Source organism: Phodopus roborovskii, unplaced genomic scaffold (genome assembly GCF_943737965.1).
Source record: "Phodopus roborovskii unplaced genomic scaffold, PHOROB, whole genome shotgun sequence".
In the NCBI taxonomy this organism is placed as follows: Eukaryota; Metazoa; Chordata; class Mammalia; order Rodentia; family Cricetidae; genus Phodopus; species Phodopus roborovskii.
Window position 1 is genome coordinate 27,837,919 of NW_026126517.1, and position 18,708 is coordinate 27,856,626.

An 18,708-nucleotide genomic window follows, 5' to 3' on the forward strand; every position below is an offset into this window, starting at 1 on the left:
GCCAACGCTGCTTGAAACACCTTGGCACGGATGCACCATGTATGGTATGATTCTCACTAGTTTTACTGTACAAAGTTTTCGGTTCTTATGTGAACATAATGATTTAATTACAGAAAACAAAGACAATTTCCCACAGGTATTCCTTAGTGGGTAAAAATTATAATGGTGTATCTTTGGATTGGATTCTTATATTTGAATTTAAAATTGCTGCAGATGATTTGTGTTTGAGTTTAGGACAGAATTACCAGTAATTTCTGAAATGTTTCCAAATACACATTTTTTGTTACATACTTTTAAAAGTTTTATTACGTTTATTTTGGGTATGTGCCAGTACACTTAACCTCTGCACCATCTCAGCAGCCCCACACTGAGCTATCTGCCAGCTCATATGCTACATACTTATGTGAAACAACCATCTCATTATCGACAATCATAAATCAAAATATAAACCAACTCTGAAAAATATTGGTGCTCTATATTGCAGTATCATTTATTCAGCCAAAATTTAACTCAGTTTTCTTTACTTAACACATCAGTCTTCATTGCAGCTTCATTCACACACAGTATCTCATGTACAGGACTACACCGTGTCCATCCTAAAGGAATAGTTAACTAAAATGTGGTATATACACAGTGTAACTTTTTCAGTCACAAATAATGGAGTTTTGTCCTTCACAACATGAATACAACCTCATTAAGCAAATTAATTCAGTCACAGAAAGACAAATGTTGTATATTTTATTATTTATGATCCTAGAGTTTGTATTAAAAATCATTCATATATATGTATTCATATACATATATATTAAGGAAGTAAATGTGAAATGAGAAAAAGGATTATGGGAAGGGAAATAGGAAAAAGAGGAGGGGTAAGAAGTTATGGAGAGGAATGTATTCAAAATATATACTGTGTGAGAATGTCTTTATGAATTCAACACCATGTATAAAGAATTTATATGCCAGGCAGGCAGTGGTTAGGCACCCCTTTAGTCCCAGCACTCAGTAGGTAGAGGCAGACAGATCTCTGAGTTGGAGGCCAGCCTGGTGTGTTTTTTTTTTTGCAGGACAGCCAGGGTGTTTTTTGTTTGTTTGTTTGTTTTGTTTTTTTGTATCACAGAGAAACCTTGTCTATAAACAAACATACAAACAAAACCAACAAACAACAACAAAAAGAATTTGTACTATGGCATGCACATGTCTGTACAAATAATTACATTTAAAAAAATATTAGGACTGGGAATGTAGCTCAGAAAAGTTTGCTTAGTGTGCATCAAATTCTGAGTTTAATACTTAGCACCTGATGAACTGTGTAATCCCAGCAATTGGAAAGTGGAAACAGGAAAATCAGAAGCTCAAGGTCATCCTGGGCTATGTAAGTTTAAGGCCAGTCTTGGCTACATGAGACCCTTTAAAAAAAAAAAAAAAATATATATATATATATATATATATACACACACACACACACACACACACACACACATATGGATATATATATGGATATGAAGATAGATATGTATATAATTTTGCTTGATTTTGCTGTATTATGCCCCAAAGCATTTGTGTTCCCCATCAACAATGTATGGGATTGCCTGGTTCCTCATAGCCTCACCACAAACTATGTTCTTTAATTTTTTTTGTGGGAAGAAGGGGTGCCAAAAATGTCATAATTCTTAACTTGTAGTTTTTAATTTATAAAGTGTGTGTGTGTGTGTGTGTGTGTGTGTGTGTGTGTGTGTGTGTGTTCAGGGCACATATATGAAGGTGGTCAGAGAACATTTTTTTTTTTCAGAGACAATTTTTAAGAGTCTGGTTCTTTTTTTTTCCTTTTGAAGGATGCATTATTTACGTATATGAAAGCCAGTAGACATGACAATAAATCTCAGGTCTCCCTCCACTTTTATATACATGGGAAGTACCTCCACAGATTGAGTCTGTTCTTTTTGACCATATGTGTTCCAGGGATAGAACTTAAGTCATCAAGTTTAGGGGTTGGCCATCTCTCCACTGTAATTTTTCCAGCATCTCTCCAATGCAGTTTTCATAAATATGGGTGAGAAATTATATTTAAGGTAACGAGGCTTTAAATTCTAACTTATCCCTTAAGAACCTCATACACATACATAATGCATTTTATAGATTTAATTCTGTACGTAAAAATAAAGAATATCTAATTGTATAAAAATTTGATTTCATCTTCAATAACTGGTGAAATGCCAAAAAGTTGTTTTTAAATAAATGTGTTTGTTTAATATTTTATTTGTGGTTTTATATACCTCTATACCTGGGGATCATGTGAAAATTCCTCACAGAATACAAGCAGAAGAAATTCAAGAAGCCCTGTCATAGAAATGATTGTGTTCACATGAACAGTGGTGGCTGCAATGTCACCAAGCAACACAAACACTTGGTGACTAACCTTAAGGAGGTGGGTGTAGCACAAAAAAATAAAAGACCCAGAGACAGATAATAGGGTTCAAGCTTCAAGCTGAAGATCAGTAAAGCAAAGCAGCCAAACCACTATCTCTTACCGCTACCTCAGGCTGAAAGGGCTGATCCTGTCTCCACGAGCTCTCTCCAAGCCTCAGACCGCTGCCTCTCTTCAGCGTGGCTGGAGAATAATCCTGAGACTGACTACTGAATGCCCTGCTCCTATCTTTCATGCCTCTCTAGTGCTGGGATCAAAAGCGTGAGCTCTGTTACTCTTTCAGACTGATTCAATCTCATGTAGTCCTGGATGGCCTTGAACTCAGAGAGATCCATCTGCCTTTGTCTCCTGAGTCCTGGGATTAAAGGTGTGTGCCAGGCTTCTATGGCTAACTAGTATAGTGCTGCTTTTCTATTTTGATCTATAGTGGCTTTAATAAATCATATCACCATGGGGGGTCATCTTTGTATACTATATAGGTCATAAATAAACCATCATTATGTGACTCATAACTTTATAGCAAACCAATCTGTTAGACAGTTCAGGAATCTAATCTATTGTTTCTCTTTGTCTCCTGAGTTAATATAGTAATAACAGTTCCGTGTGCATGATTTTTGAGTTATTGACTAATGATTTATGTGCAACATGTATTAAATAAATATACATTGTATGGCTATATAATTAGAAAGCCTCGTCATTTCTGAGCTGAAGGTAATATTAGATTAGGAGGAAGCATGTGTTGTGTTTATACTGAGTTCTCAGTATACAGATGGTCAGAGAACACCGAGAACACAGGAAGAAACTGAAAAAAAAAAAGCTAAACTGATGGTCAGCATGCTGGTACACAACTGTTCTAGTGCCATGTAGCCAGCCTGGGCTACACACATGGACTCTTACCTTAAAAAAAAAAAAAAAAAAAAAAAATTTTTTTTTTTTTTTTTTTTTTAAATCCTAGCCCATGAGACACAGAGGCAAGGTGATCTCCATGATTTCCAAGCCAGACTGACTTAGCAAGCTCCAGGCCAGCTAGGTCTACATTGTGAGACCCTGTCTTTAACATAACAAAACAAAGTTGAAAGTATGTAATCAGAAGCCAAGTGAAAGGATGCACTCAGAGCTAAAGGTGGAAACATACCAAACATTGAAATCCATAACATTAGTGATAAATGAAACCCTGCCTGAATTTGCGGGAGGCAGCCTTTACATTGATTTATGAATTTTGATCCTTTTAAGTATCTGGACTGGGGTGATAGTTCATGCTTGTGATCCTAGCTACTCCAGAGGCTGAAGGAAGATGATTAATCAATCATCTGAATCTGTCAGTTTGGATAACATAGTGAGATGCTGTCTCAAAATAGAAAAAAAATAAATATACATTTCTGGCTGGGGTCCTGAGCGACTCAGTGATAGAGAGCATGCATGGGATCCTGCATTTGAAGATTAATATTGCCATACAGTTTATACTCTCTGGTTCTTATGTGTCTGTACATTTACATATGATTTCAAATAGGTGGAAAACTAGCTAATCCTTTTTTATAATAATCTACCTTGTGCTTACATTAGAAATACCAACAGTGAAATATCTCTAGCAATAAAACAGCCCTTATCTCCACCTTCCTAAGAATGAGTAAACATGCTACCAGGGAGATCACTTGAGGAAATTTATCTTCACTAAATGTAAATGGCTTTACTGACTGATCCCAGTTAAGAGACATAAATGAAAATGATGAAGTGGATTTAGTTTGTAAACCCCATTTTCTTCAGTGTGTGTGTGTGTGTGTGTGTGTGTGTGTGTGTGTGTGTGTGTGGTTTTGACTTGTTCACAATTCTGGTACATACAGGCAGTTAAAACTGGCTATCACTTTGATAATCAGAAACCTCTGACATAACAAAGCTTTTGTGAAAACACTGCAAAACAGAACCCATGGTAATAATCTCTGAAAGCAGTGGTTACAAACTTCCATGTTTCTAAGAAAATGGAACTGTGTGTGTGTGTGTGTATTTATACATGTGTGTATACTTATGCAATATATATATAATTATGTATATATATATATACATACAAACATATATACACACATAAGTATTTTAAGCAAGCTATACCTCTTAACAAGTTCAACAAATAATAGTGTGCAATCACAATGCTTATGGGTAAAAATGAAAATTTCAATTATAACCAGAATGCTTTTCCATAATTGAGTACTCTTGAATTGGATGTAAAACATAAAGATCATTTCCTGTTTACATCCCAGTCAAAGGACCTGAAAAGTCAGTCTGTAAGGTGCATTGCTGTTGCCAAATGTATTTAGCCCTCCCTCCCTCCCTTCCTCCCTCCCTTCCCTTTTTTTCTTTCATGCAGCCCAGATGACATCAACCGGATACTCCTTCAGTCTCAACCTCCCAAATACTGGAATCACAAACATGTATAATCTATCACCAGGCAAAAGCTTTAGGTACAAACTGTAAAGTGTTCCAAAACCAGGTGATCTAGGGACTTGATCAAGAAGAGGCTATTCTTCAGTTTTAAATAACTAAATTAGCACTTATGAGGTCCTTTAAAAGATTTATTTTTGTTATTTTACTTGTTATTTTTACATACAGGTGTATGTGTGTGGGGGGGGGTAAATTTCTACACATGAGTACATTTGTTTTATTTTTTGTTGTTGTTGTTTTCAAGACAGGGTCTCACTGTGTACTCCTGGCTGTCCTGGAACTCACTTTGTAGACCAGGGTGGCTTCAAACTCAGAGATCCACCTGGCTCTGTCTCTCCAGTGCTGAGATTAAAGGCTTGAGCCACTATGCCTGGCTTACAATTTTTCTTTTTTTTTAATGTGTATTGGGGTGAAGGTATCAGATCCCCTGGAACTAGAGTTACAGGCTAGTAGGTGCTGGGAATTGAACCCAAAGCCTCTGGAAGAACATTCAGTGCTCTTAACCACTGAGCCATCCCTCCTAGCTCTGGCTTACATTAAAAAAAAAAAAAAAAAAAATGGTTAAGAGATTATTTTAAGATTCCTTAACATTCAAGTGTAGTTTTTCCCAAGAAAAAAATTCAGCGATGGCAGGATGGACCAGACAATTGGAGTAGTATGGGACCACACCAATACCACTAGGAAACAATATATTTGAGCCACAGGTTCTAGCGGTTCTCAGCCTTCCTAATACTGCAGCACTTTAGTAACTTCCTTATGTTCTGGTAACCCCCAACCAGAAAATTGCTGTAGAATATTGTTTTAAGATATGTTACATTTGTTAATGCTGTGGAACATTTAATGATGCAAAGATGTGTTGCATTCTTCTATGTTGCATGTGTTTAACTCTATGAAGCTGTGTTACTTTGCTTGTCTAAAACACCTGATGGTCTAATAAAAACTGGATGGCCAATAGCAAGGCAGGAGAAGGGACAGGTGGGACTGGCAGGCAGAGGGGATAAATAGAGAAATGAAGGATGAGAAGGTAGAAGGGGCAAGAAAAGGAGAGGAGGACCCTAGGGGCTAGCTACCCAGCCAGCCACAGAATAAAAGTGGAAGTAAGATACACAGAATTAAGAAAAGGAAAAAGCCCAGAGGCAAAAGGTAGATGGGGTAATTTAAGAAAAGCTGGCTCGAAACAAGCCAAGCTAAGACTGGGCATTTATAGGTAAGAATAAGCCTCCATGTGTGATTTCTTGGGGAGGGTTATAGCCCCCCCCAAGAAAGCTAAAAGAGTCAAAGAGTAAAAAGAGAAAAAAACAGGCAATTCTTTTTGTTGCTTTTTCATAACTGTAATTTTGCTACTGTTATGAATTATAATGTAAATATATTTTCTGAAGGTCTTGAACAACCTCTTGAGGTCATTCAACCCCCAAAGAGGTTGTGACCCACAGATTTTGCATCACTGTCCTGGAGTACAGCCAAATAGGGGATTATTCAAAACAGAATGAATTCATGCTTGCTCCTGTGCTGAAGAATCCAGCATTTTGGACTGGAATGAGGACCCCTGGCCCGGAATGTGCAGGAACTAATGAATACACCCTCCAGTAGAGATGCTTGGCCGTTTTACCCATGGTACATGATAAACTACATTCTCCCCTCCACCACACTGAACCCTGGCTTTTATGTAGTAGGGACTAAGGCCATGTGGCTCCTTTTCCAAAAAGAGATAAAAATTAAACACAGTATAGAGGACTTTGAAGCTCTTTCTCTGATTTAATTTTTGCTGAAAAGTTAATTCCACATAATATTAAGACTGTTCACTGAAAGAAAACAGACAAGGGAAGTCTGGGTTAAGAGAGACATTCAAGGTAAATTGGACTACAGTAATGAAGTTTAGCCTTGTCACCTTCATGCTGTCAGATAGCAAAACATTAAAATTCATGCAACGAAGAAATTGGTGATAAACGCACTTTTATTCCATCCAGTCATCTTGAGAAAAAAAATGGAAATAATACTGTTTTCTTCTGTTGGATTTCACAATGAGTTGTTCTTGCTTATGGCTGACTTTCCTAGTTACAGCTGATGAAAAATTGTTCTTCAGTAGAAGACCAGGGTAGTGTGCATGAAAGACTTTCTTTTTGAAAGGACTTTTTGATCTCATGTCTTTTAGAAGTGCAATCAACTAAAAAATAAAAATAAAAATAAAAAAAATAAAAACCTCCAGCACTAGAACAGCAGGGAGACTTGGATAGGAACTGAACTGCCATTAGTATACTCGTAACAAAATAAAGCTTGTTCTGAAGCCACAAGAGGTGGTAAGAAGAGACTGTAGAAAAGCTACTGGGCACTAGAAAGTGGACAGCGCAGGGGATGTGGGACTACACTGAAGTCACACTTGACTTACAAAAATAGACATGGTTCTCAGACAAAAGCAAACGAGTACAAAACAATCCTCAAACCTGAACTATTTTTAAAAGACATGTCTATATATAAACAATAAAATGTTATCTCAGAGTTCCAAAGAGTAGTCTGTTCAAATGGCTGAAATGGGAGATGACAGAGACAGGCAGATCCCAAGACTGACCCATCTGTCCCACTCTTCTGTTTGGCAGTGTACAGCAGTGGTTGGAGACCGCTTTGAGGGACTATAGCAATATCATGGCTGCTTGGTGGATCGTGCTAGCTGTGTAAATGAGAAAGCCCAAGTTATTTGAATAACCTGGAAGTTGAACTCTTTAGCTTCTATACTGGACAATGTTGCAATGAGAAATGACTCTTCACCTCGAACTCACCCTGCCATTCACAATCATGCTCCATGCCCCATGGGTTCCACTGTGCCCTAAAGGAACAGCCCAGGCTAAATATATAACAAAAAATAACTCCAGCCTTGAAATGAGAGGCAGACCAGTACATCGTGCTCAGCACTCAAATCACAAACAAATTGTAAATGCAAAGGAGATGCCATGAGTTTGAGTCACAGAGAAATGGGCAGCAGCACCTTTCCGTATTCTCTCACTTCTTAGTCTTTTCAAACACAAAGTTCATCTGTTTGAAGAAAAATAAATGGCTCTAAAGTTAATGAGTCCCCGGGGAAAACCAGCAGTTCATGAAAAATGCCTACAAGCTACAGAAGCCATTAAAACCAGAAGAGGCAGCCCAGGGTCTTAATTATGGTTTTGGCATAGAATAGCACACTATGGGCAACCCTTTCCCACCCAGTCAACAAGTCAGCATCATCCATGTCCAGGTCAACAAACACAAGTGGGCTTTCATCTTTGGTACCACTTTACGAGTTCCTCCTGGTTTGCAATGTCTGCAAAGAGGCAGAAAAGTTGGTACCTTTGCCTTGTGTGTGAGCAAAGATGCTGGGACTGTGATGGCTGCAATCACTGAGGCCAATTAAATGAACACTGTAACACGAAGGAGAGATGCATCCATTTGCAGGTTCCAGACAATAGCAGCCATGACCCTACAAGAGAGGGTTTATCCATCCCTGGTGGTTAAGGCCTTCGGTTTGGTGTCCTCAGAGTAGAATAAAACAATGTTCCCATGGACAAGGAGCTCCAGACAAACCCATGGTCTGTGTTTGGACAGAGATTTAAGTGCTAGTTATGCCAGGCACACAAACAGGACTGGCCCGTGACCATCATACTTGAAGAAGCTTCCTTTTGGCAGCATGGATTAGAAACTTCTCAGCGTACTCTGGTGTTAGTCCTCTTTCCTGAGAGAAGTAGCCAGGGACTGTCCAGGGTCCAATTAATTCTCTCTGTGGTCTTCTTCCACCCAGGCTACAATTTTCCCTTCCCATCCAGGGATGGCATCATCATCATGGAAAACCTGGGTTTAAAAAAAAAAATCCACAATGGAAAAATATAGCCTGGATTGTGGTGCATGCCTATAACTGGAGTGCCCAGGCAGGCCAAAGCAGGAGGATAGCTATGAGTTTCAGGCCAGGTTGGGTCACATTGTGATACCCCATCTCAACAGAACAGAAACTACAGAGTGAAGTAAGGTAGAGAGAGTCACGTAAACAACACTACTGGTGAGAAAGAGTTAAGGGCTGGTGAGGTGAGTCAGTGGCTAAAGGCAATGTCATAAAACCTGATGGCCTGAATTCAATGACAGAACCCACATAGTGGAAAAAAGAGCATCAACTCCAGCTTCCACAAGTTGTCTCTGACTTGGAGAACAAACACACATACAAATATTAGTTTTTAGGATTAATTTTAATTGTGTGTATGAGTGTGTAATTATATGCATGTGTGTGCAGGCATGTGCATATGAGTACAGGTGCTTGTAAAGCCAAAAAGCATTGGGTGCCCTGGAGCTGGAGGTACAGGAGGTTGTAAGCCACTTGTATGAGCACTAGGAATCCAACCTGTGTCTTCTACAAGAGTATGCACTCTTTAACACTGAGCCATCTTTCCAGCCCCACACAAAATTTTTGATATAATTTTAAAACTCTAAAAAATAGGATTTTAAACATTACGGTTAAGGAAGTGTAAAAGAATTACTTAGACTATGTCTTTGGTTCTATCCTTTAAGTTGAGACTGTGTGTGTGTGTGTGTGTGTGTGTGTGTGTGTGTGTATGTCACACACACACACACACACATATATATATTATATATATATATATATATATATATATATATATATATATATCCTAATTTTGGGAGATAAAAACATTCTAATACTATAAGAATAGTAAATTTTAATCCACAAAGTACTTTGGCCCTCTTAGGAGAAAGCAATAACATATGTATTTAAAGAACAAGAAAGAAGACCATGTTGGTACAAGGCATCCTATAGAAAGGGGTGTAAAGAAGACCAGTGGCTGGAAATGGCCCAGCAGTTAAGAGCACTGGCTGCTCTTGCAGAAGAATGCCAATTTAGTTCCTAGCACCCACATGGTGGCTTATAGCCACCTGTAACTCAACTTCTAGGGAATCTGATACCATCCTCTGGCCTGTTTGGGCACCAGGCAGGAATGTGGTACACACACATACATGCAGGCAAAACACATAATTAAATTAAACACATAAAAATAAATATTAAAGGAGCTCAAATTTTTTCTGTACTATAACCACAATAAAGGCATTTTTGAAAATATATCAGAACTCAGAATTTTTTTCTCCAAAGAAGGTTATATTTTTAAAATGGATGATGAGGAGCATAGGCTGAGAAAATATTCAAGGGTTAGTGTCTTGTTAGGGTTTCTATTGCTGTGAAGAGACATGAACATGGCAACGCTTATGAAGGAAAACATTTAACTGAGGTGGTGGATTACAGTTTCAGAAGTTCTGTCCATTATCATCATGGTGGGGAGCATGGCGGCATGCAGGCAGACATGGTGCTGGCGACATCTTGATCAGAGGGTGACAGGATGTGTCTGCGACACTGAGAGAAGCTTAAGCAAAAGAGACCTCCCAGCCTGCCCCACAGTGACACATTCTTTTCAACGAGGCCACACCCCCTAATAGTGCCACTCCCTATGAACTTGTGGGGGCCAATTACATTCAATCTAGCACAGTTAGGAAGAAACCATGCCTTGTTTCTACTATCAGGAGTTCCTACTATGATGTGGACAGTGCTGACTGTTCATGATTGTCAATTACTTTGTTCTGTGGAAAAAAGCAAGTGTAAGCTGGTCATTGGGTATGATTTAAAAATCTATAAAATCTGTGTAACAAAATTTGGCTTTAAACTTGTAACAAAAGTCTTATAATTAAAATTTCTATGTATAGGTTAACTATAAGCCTTTTGCTTTAAATTTTAAGCCAAATCTGTTACAGTTTTATAGATTCTTTAACCATACCCAATGAATCTACAAATCAATCTTGAGATAAAGACTGTTTACAGGATAGTCTTAAAAGATTTCTGGAGAGCAAAGCCCAGAGAAATCATAGAGATAAAAGACTTAAGAGTGGTAAGTTATAAAGCCTTAGAGATAAGAGACATTTGGGATCACTTGCTTGTGTGGTTGTTGTAGAAAAATCTTTTTGTGCACTGTAAATATGAATTTTTGCTGAAGTAACTTCTGATTGGTTTAAATGGCCAACTGATAGACAAGAAGAGGTTAGGTGGGACTTCCAGGCAGAGACAGGAGATAAATTGATGTATGGAAGAGATGCCAAAGAACACAGAGAAAAACAGGAGGTACAAAATAAGAAAGGTAAAAAAGCCATGAGATAAAATATAGATTAATATAAATGGGTTAATTTAAGTTATAAGAACTAGTAGGACAAGCCTAAGCTATAGAGTTGGATTTTTATAGTTAATAATAAGTCTTCATATCATTTTTTTGTGGGCTGGTGGCCCCCTCCAAAAAATCCACATATATTGGTACCTAACGTGGAAGCTTGAATATCCAAACATAGGACCTGAGAAACATTCTGAACAAGGAGCTGGACTTGAGTCTCTAGTCCTGCAGTCTCTCAGGCAGGTTGGTACTTAGCATACAGAGGTGTGGCTACCAGTGCTGCCTGTGGGGTGGAGCCAGCATCAGGAACAAAGGAAATTAGACTCAGGGATCTCTTTCTGAAGGCAAAAAGGGAAACATGTTGTAGAATAATCTTTTTGTACACTGTGAAGTTGTGTCTTTGCCAACGTACCTTCTGATTGGTTTAATAAAGAGATAAATGGCCAATAACTAGACAAGAAGAGGTTAGGTAGTACTTCCAGGCAGAGAGAAAAGGAGATAGATCGAGGCAGGGAAGAGATGCCAGAGGACACTGAGAAAAAACAAGAAGTATAAGATAAAAGAGAGGTAGGAAGCCACAAGACAAAACAGATATAAATGGGTTAATTTAAGTTATAAGAACTAATGGGACAAGTCTAAGCTATGGGTCAAACTTTCATAATCAATAATAAGTCTCCATGTCATTTTTTGTGAGCTAGTGCACCATTCCCCAGTCTGCCTACATGTGGTGGCAGAAGTCGTTACAGTTTGTGAGAATTTGGAACTCAGTGTGCCATCTTTGGCCATGAAGCTATACCGAGCCTAAGCAGTTTTCAGTAAGACAGCAAGGCTTTAAGAAACCCTGAGTCTGATAAAGGAATTGAATCCAAGGAGAAAAGGAAGAAGGGGCAAGGAAAAGCGTGCAGACCCAGGATCATGAAGGCAGCTCCTACATTCCAGGAAGGAGCTGAGCAGCCATGAGGGAACAGAGGGCTAAGTGTCCTGGTAACAAGAATTTCAATCCACATCATCCCCAAGTGGACTGAGAGAAGAGGCATCCATTCCCATGGGGGCCCAGTAGGGTGAGAGGAGGCTTCCTGGCATATTGATGTGGCTTTTGTAGTAAAAGTAGACAAAGCAGGGAGCTCTGAAGTGACACTTGGTAGAAGGGGAGAGACAAGTGGTTAGAAAAGGTAGAGGAGAAAACAGCTGGAGAGGTGCAAGTATCTTAGTGAATGGAATTGCCAAAGGGGTGCAATAGGGATTTTCCGTCGTGGTGGGCAGCCCAAAGATTGTAGCAGGGATATATGCCTATGTGGTGGGCAGCCCAAAAGGGAGAGAGGACAGTTACTGAGTAGGCGAGGAGAGATGGATGGTTAGTTAAAGAGGAGGGAAGAAGCAGTTGAAGAGGCAGACTCTAGAATCAAATTTGGTGGGTGGCAAAAGCCAGCAGAATCAAATGTTCCAAACACATCTTAGGAGAGTTGATCAGTGGCTTGGTTCAAAGTGACTGAGGTCCTTGGAGAGGGAACAGGGAACTCATTAAGCCACTCCTGAGGTTTTGGCACCAAATACATGGAAAAAAAAAAGTAAGGAAGGAAGGAAGGAAGAGAAATAAAAAGGAAAGGAAACACATGACTGCTCCTGGGTTGGGTGGAGGACTAAGTTTAGTAATGATACATGAGGGGGAGCATAGTCAGAGGCAGGGATATTTGGGAGAGTACAGCGTGGACTCCACCAGACTGAGCTGTGGGAGAGGGGGAGGAGAGAGGAGAGAGGGGAGCCAGGTGCAGCAGCCTGGAGGTCAAAGGTACAAAAGGGAAGGGTAACCAAAATGTCTGGTTTGTATAGGGAAGAGCCTCTGGGGGAAGGGCAGCACAGTTCCTGGGCTGGAGAGTTCAGGGTACAGGGTGGGTTATGCCAGCCATACCCTGTAACAGGTAGGGACTGCAGGATCCTGGGAGAACCTGGCAGATAGGTCCAACTTTGATATGTTAAGTAGTCACCTCAACTGTTTGTCCGGGTTTGAAACTTAGCAGGAAGAATCTTTCTAAGAGCTGATGAGGTGGCTCAAAAGGGACTTGTCATCAAGTCCCACAACCTGAGTTTAATCCCCTGGTCTCACATGTTAAGAGGAGAGAACCAATTCCTGGAGGTGTCCTCTGAGCTCTGCAAATGCACTCATAACCATCCACTCTCACACACATAGTAAGTAAATAAATATAAAAAACTATAAAGTTTCAATGGGCGGTGGTGACACATGCCTTTAATCCCAACACTAAGGAGGCAGAGGCAAGTGGATCTATGTGAGTTCGAGGCCAGCTTGGTCTATAGAGCAAGTTCCAGGAGAAGCTCCAAAGCTACATAGAGAAACCCTGTCTAGAAAACAAACAAACAAAACTGTGATGTTTCATAACAACTGGATACAGATAGAAAGTGTTGCTTATGGTCTTGGATTTTGCATGGAGGGGACAGTAATTGCAAGTCCCTGCCCCTTGTCTTAGGGTTCTTACTTAACTTAAACACTACTTCTTTTTTAAAATAAAAATTTTATCAAAATTTTTCATAAACAAACAAAAACAAAAAATTCAGTCGTTGGAGCTGGAGAGATGGCTCAGTGATTAATAGCACTGGCTACTCTTCTAGAAAACCCAGGTTTGATTCCTAGCACCTACATGGCAGCTCACAATTGTCTATAAGTCCAGTTCCTGGGGATCCAACACTGTCTTCTGGTCTCCCTGGGCACCATACATATATAAGGGTTGCAGACATACATTTAAACAAAATACTTATTTACAAAAAATAAAGTAAAAAAAAAAAAAAAAAAAAAAAAAAAAGCTGTGACTATCAGGGGCCATTCTGTGGAATTTAAGGTAATGGGTCCCTGAACTGAACCTCTCCATCAGGGGAACTGTGGTGGGCTGAACAGGAAAGTGTTTGAATGCTTAGTCATCAGGGACTGGCACTACTTGGGAGGGGTTAGGAGGGGTGGCCTTGTTGGAGGAGGTGTGTCACTGGGGATGGACTCAAAGTCATCTCTGTGCATGCGCTGTCTCTCTCTCTCTCCCTCCCTCCCTCTTTCCCTTCCTCTCTCTCTCCCTCTCCCTCTCCCACTGCTGTCCATAGCTATGCCCGCCTGCCACCTTGCTTTCTGCCATGATGATAACAGAGTAAAGCTCTGAAACTGTAAAGCAAGCCAGCCTTGGTTAGAGTGTCTCTTTACAGAAATAGAGCAAAAGAGCTAGTTCAGGAGAGACCAGTAATACTCCCCCAGCTGCCCACGGTTCTTTACCTCTTCCTTGACGGTGCCAAACTCGGGATCCAGTGCTTTGAAGTGGTACCGGTGATTCCCTTCTCGATCAATAGCGGCTTTGAAATCCTTCAGTGTCACCTCCCCCAACCTGTAACAGAAAAAGAGTGCACCAAAATAGCCTGTTAAAATAGGCTGGGGAGGTAATGTGTTAGCTTTAAATCTATGCCTTCGCCAAAGTCAACAGGCAGAGAGAGCATGGCTTTAACACTAGGTCAGGGCTCCTGATAACCAGTATCACTAAAATAGCAGTGGTTGGGCAACCAGTCACCACTAGGAATGAGCATGGCATTATACATCAGGTGATCAGAGAACTCAAAATCATTGCTTTTGCTGTTTTTAATCCGAAAATAAGGTATTCAAAATAAAATTTGTGAAAAAACCATAAATATACCTAAGCTTTCTTAGTTTCCTCACATGAGATAATAGTCTGATAAAATTAAATTCAACAGATGGGGTTTTGTTGGTTTGTTTTTGTTTTCACAGAGTCTCACTCTGTAGCCCCAAACTTGCCTTGAATTTGCTGTGTAGCCTAAGGTGACTTGGGATTCACAGCCGTTTTAGGCCTCTAGGTGCTAAGATTATACAGGTATGTACCACCCAGCTCCCCAGCTCAAGGCTCAGCAGTTCCTCTGGGGCAAGAAAGCTCACTTCTGCCCAGTCCTAGTCTCCCAGCAGACTTGGAGAACCTCAGAGCCTCTCTAAGGAGTTGGTTGCAGGGTTCAATACCTTCAGCAATGCAAGGCAAGCACATGGCCACTGAAGTACATCCCCATCTCCCTTACAGTGTGTTTATCTATTCCACTGGGAGGAAGTACACTGAACTGAGTTCCTGGAACATTTCCCACATAAATTCTTACAGGCATGAGATGCCATCATCGCACAGTAATAAAACCCACAAGTAGTCACCCAAGAGGGCAGTAGAGGTCATGGCTACCAGAAGGCGCTTTTTTGAATACTTGAAAAGAACAAGTGTTTCCAAACTTGGAGCATATTTGTACAGCTATCAGGACAAGGAGCACAATTACTGCTCCCGGGGGCCAGGTGTGGTGGGTGTTGCACATCTTTAATCTAAGTGTTCGGGAAGCAGAGGCAGGTTGATCTCTGTAAGTTCAAGACCAGACTAGACTTGTCTACGAAGTGAGTGCTGGCCAGCCAGAGCTACATAGTGAGACACCATCTCAAAAAAACTTAAATCAAAATATGATTATTAATTCTTGTGCCTAGCAGTAGCTCTTGCTCCCCCTCTAAAAGGCCACTATATGGTGGGTGTGGAGCACTCAGGAGGCAGAGGCAGGTGGATCTCTATGAGCTAGAGGTCAGCCTGGTCTACATAGAGAGTGCCAGACCAGCCAAGACTACATAGTAATACTTTGTCTCAAAACAACCAAAAATCAGACCAAACCAAATCAAAACCTGCCATAGAGTCTCTATGTCCCAAGCTATTCTTTCTGTACAAGCTGCTCTTTTGTCAGTAACTGCTCCCTCCTTCCTTCCTTCCTTCCTTCCTTCCTTCCTTCCTTCCTTCCTTCCTTCCTTCCTGTTGCTGTTTTTACAGTGAAATAATGACTTGCGTGTCTCACCTCTTTGGTATATTGACCATGAAGGGCGTGAGTGACCGGTCAGTGAAATAGAGCACTTTAGTACAGGTGCTGCTGACGGCTGGAGAACTCTGGGAATGAGGCAGTGCTGCAATCAGAGACTCTGGTTAGAACATTTGAATTCCATCCAAACTATTCCTTCTTTTGTGTACTCAAAAAGTCTCAGGAGACTGAAGCTGTGGGAGGTCACAGCTCCTGCATCAGCCTTGCCAAGCCCCATGTCCACAGAGCATGGTTTATCACCACGAGGACAGCAGGTGCTTTGGGCCTGGGCATCATTGTGGGGACCTTGTTTCCCATTCACCCCAGGGATTTCTGGCAGAGGATTTCCTGCTCTGACAGCACTGTTGCTAAAGATCAAGAGGTCAGAATACTGCCTGGCCAGATTTCAGGGGACTCAGAGCAAGTCACCCAGCAGGACCTGCAAACTGCCTACATTCAGATTTTGGAATAAGAATACTCACGTGGTTTGGGGGGGTGGGAGGGGAACAATGGAAGAAAACCCAGAGGTAAAGTGCTTCAGTCTACAAAACACAAGACCTTCCACATGCGGGGGTTCTGTGCTGTGTTTTTTTTTTTTTTTTCTTTTTCTTTTAGACTTTGTTTCACTAGGTAGCCCTATCTGGCCTAGAACTCATGATATAAACCAAACTGGCCTTGAACTCACAGAGAGCTACCTGCCTGCCTCTGCCTCCTGAGTACTGGGATAAAAAATGTAGGCCACCATACCTAGACTCCTGTGTGATTTTTTTTTTGAAAATGTATTACATTTATTTTAGTGTGGGTGTGTGTGTGGAGATCAGAGAACAACTTTTAGGAGTCGGTTCTCTCCTTCCACAACACAGGACCAAAGATTGCAGTCAGGTAGTTAGATTTGGCAGTAGATGCTTCCACTCACTGAGCCAGCTTGCCCCTCCTAAAAATAAATCTTTGGGGGAAAGAAAATATTGTACTACATGATATAGATGATTCTGGTAACATCCATCCAGTTAGCAAATAGGGTCTGTACTAATAATCAGATGGTGAGAACAGTCGGAACAAATAAACTAAACACACACACAATTCCACTTTGTATGTTGTCACCCTCACCTAAAACATAGCTTAGAGTCAGTGTCAGAGAGGAAGGAAGGGGAGAAGGGAGGAGGATGAGGAAGCAGGAGGAACCCTAAGAAAAAATATGCATGCTAAACCCCAAACATTTTCATGAGAAAGGATCTCTGGACTTTGCTATTTATATCATTACTTTGCCAAATAGTCTTTGTTATGAAGTTTCCCTATTTATAGGAATATATATATATGCAGATTTTGAATTTACAAAAATCTTAAAATCCAATAAAGCACCAGGAAAAATGTGTTAAAAATAAGATTTTGGGTCTGAAGAGGTGGCTCAGTGGTTAAGAGAACTTGCTGCTCACAAGGGACCCAGGTTCCCATAACCCACATGGACACTCATATCCTTGTTTCTGTTCCAGAGGTTCTGATGCCCCCTTCTGACCTCCAGAGGCACTACACCCATATGGTATGCATACATGCAGGCAAACACATAAAATATAGAGTTGGGCGTGATGGTGCACACCTTTAATTTCAGCACCTGGGAGGCAATGACAGGCAGACTTCGGTGAGTTCAAGACATCCAGGTCTACACAGTGAGTCCCTGTCTCAAACAACAACAAAAATAGCACTAGAAGATTACAGAGCCATTAAAACAGAATAAAAGTGAGTTTTGATCCATGCCTCATACTCATTAGAAAAAATAATTCTAAGTGAATCATAAGCTTAAACTTAAAAGGCTAAATATTGAGCAGGTGTATTTCTCTGAGTTTGAGGCCTGGTCTATATAGCAAGTTCTAGGCCAGCCAGGGTCCCATAGTGAGACCTTGTCTTAAAACAAACAAAAATTTCATATCATTCTCACCATTTAAAACATGTTAAACTGTTTCTTTAGTGTCATGAAGACTGCTCAGAGAAGCTACCCTGGTGAAGTGGACCAGTCATGCTTTATAATCCTTCTAGTTCCTTCCTTAAGCTGCTAGATCCCTAGCCTGTCCAAGACCCAAAGCAGAGGGTAACAAAAGGATGCAATTTGCAAACTTTGATATAAAAAGAAAAAACTTCATTTAGAACCTTCTAGCCTGCTAAGCTCAGTAACCCCTCTGAGTTCTGCAGAGATGCTTCTCCTGGAAAGTCTACAGATGTAAGGACTGTACTTGGTTCTTCAAGTTGCTGCTGGATCTCCACTGTTTTCCAACTGTCTCTGGTAGAAGTGACTGACGGTGAAAATATCTGATAAGTGACTGGGGAGATGGCTCAGTGGTTAAGACCACTTACTGCTCTTGCCAAGGATATGGGTTTAATTCCCAGAACCCACATGGTGGCTAACAACTGCCTGTAACTCCAGTTCTAGGGAATCCAATGTTCTCTTCTGACCTTTCTGAGCAAAAAGCACACATATGGTATATAGACATACATGTAGGCAAAACACCTGCACACATTAAAAAAGAGAAGACCTGACCAAATGTTATGCATCTATTATCTTTTTCTATTTTTTTAAATATTTATTTATTTATTTATTATGTATATCTGAATGTATCCCTACAGGTCAGAAGAGGGGAGCAAATCTCATTACAGATGGTTGTGAGCCACCATGTGGTTGCTGGGAATTGAACTCAGAACCTCTGGAATAGCAGTCAATGCTCTTAACCTCTGAGCCATCTCTCCAGCCCCTCTTTTTCTATTTTTTACTATTGTAAATGGGGTCTCATGCAGCTCAGGCTGGCC

At 40.5% G+C, this 18,708-nt stretch overlaps 1 protein-coding gene across 6 annotated transcripts in view; it reads right to left on the reverse strand.

The window, feature by feature from the left end:
• Nucleotides 1-6,590: 6,590 nt before the first annotated feature.
• The window catches only part of Dixdc1 (DIX domain containing 1), an 80,648-nt gene continuing 68,530 nt past the window's right edge, over nucleotides 6,591-18,708 (reverse strand). For all 6 annotated transcript variants that reach the window (XM_051197436.1, XM_051197433.1, XM_051197434.1 and 3 more), the window contains 3 exons: nucleotides 15,913-16,018; nucleotides 14,312-14,420; nucleotides 6,591-8,677 (listed from right to left, as the gene is read on the reverse strand). In XM_051197436.1, coding sequence (XP_051053393.1) covers nucleotides 8,597-8,677; nucleotides 14,312-14,420; nucleotides 15,913-16,018 — 296 coding nt within the window. In that variant the 3' untranslated portion in view covers nucleotides 6,591-8,596. The remainder of the gene's footprint in view (nucleotides 8,678-14,311; nucleotides 14,421-15,912; nucleotides 16,019-18,708) is intronic.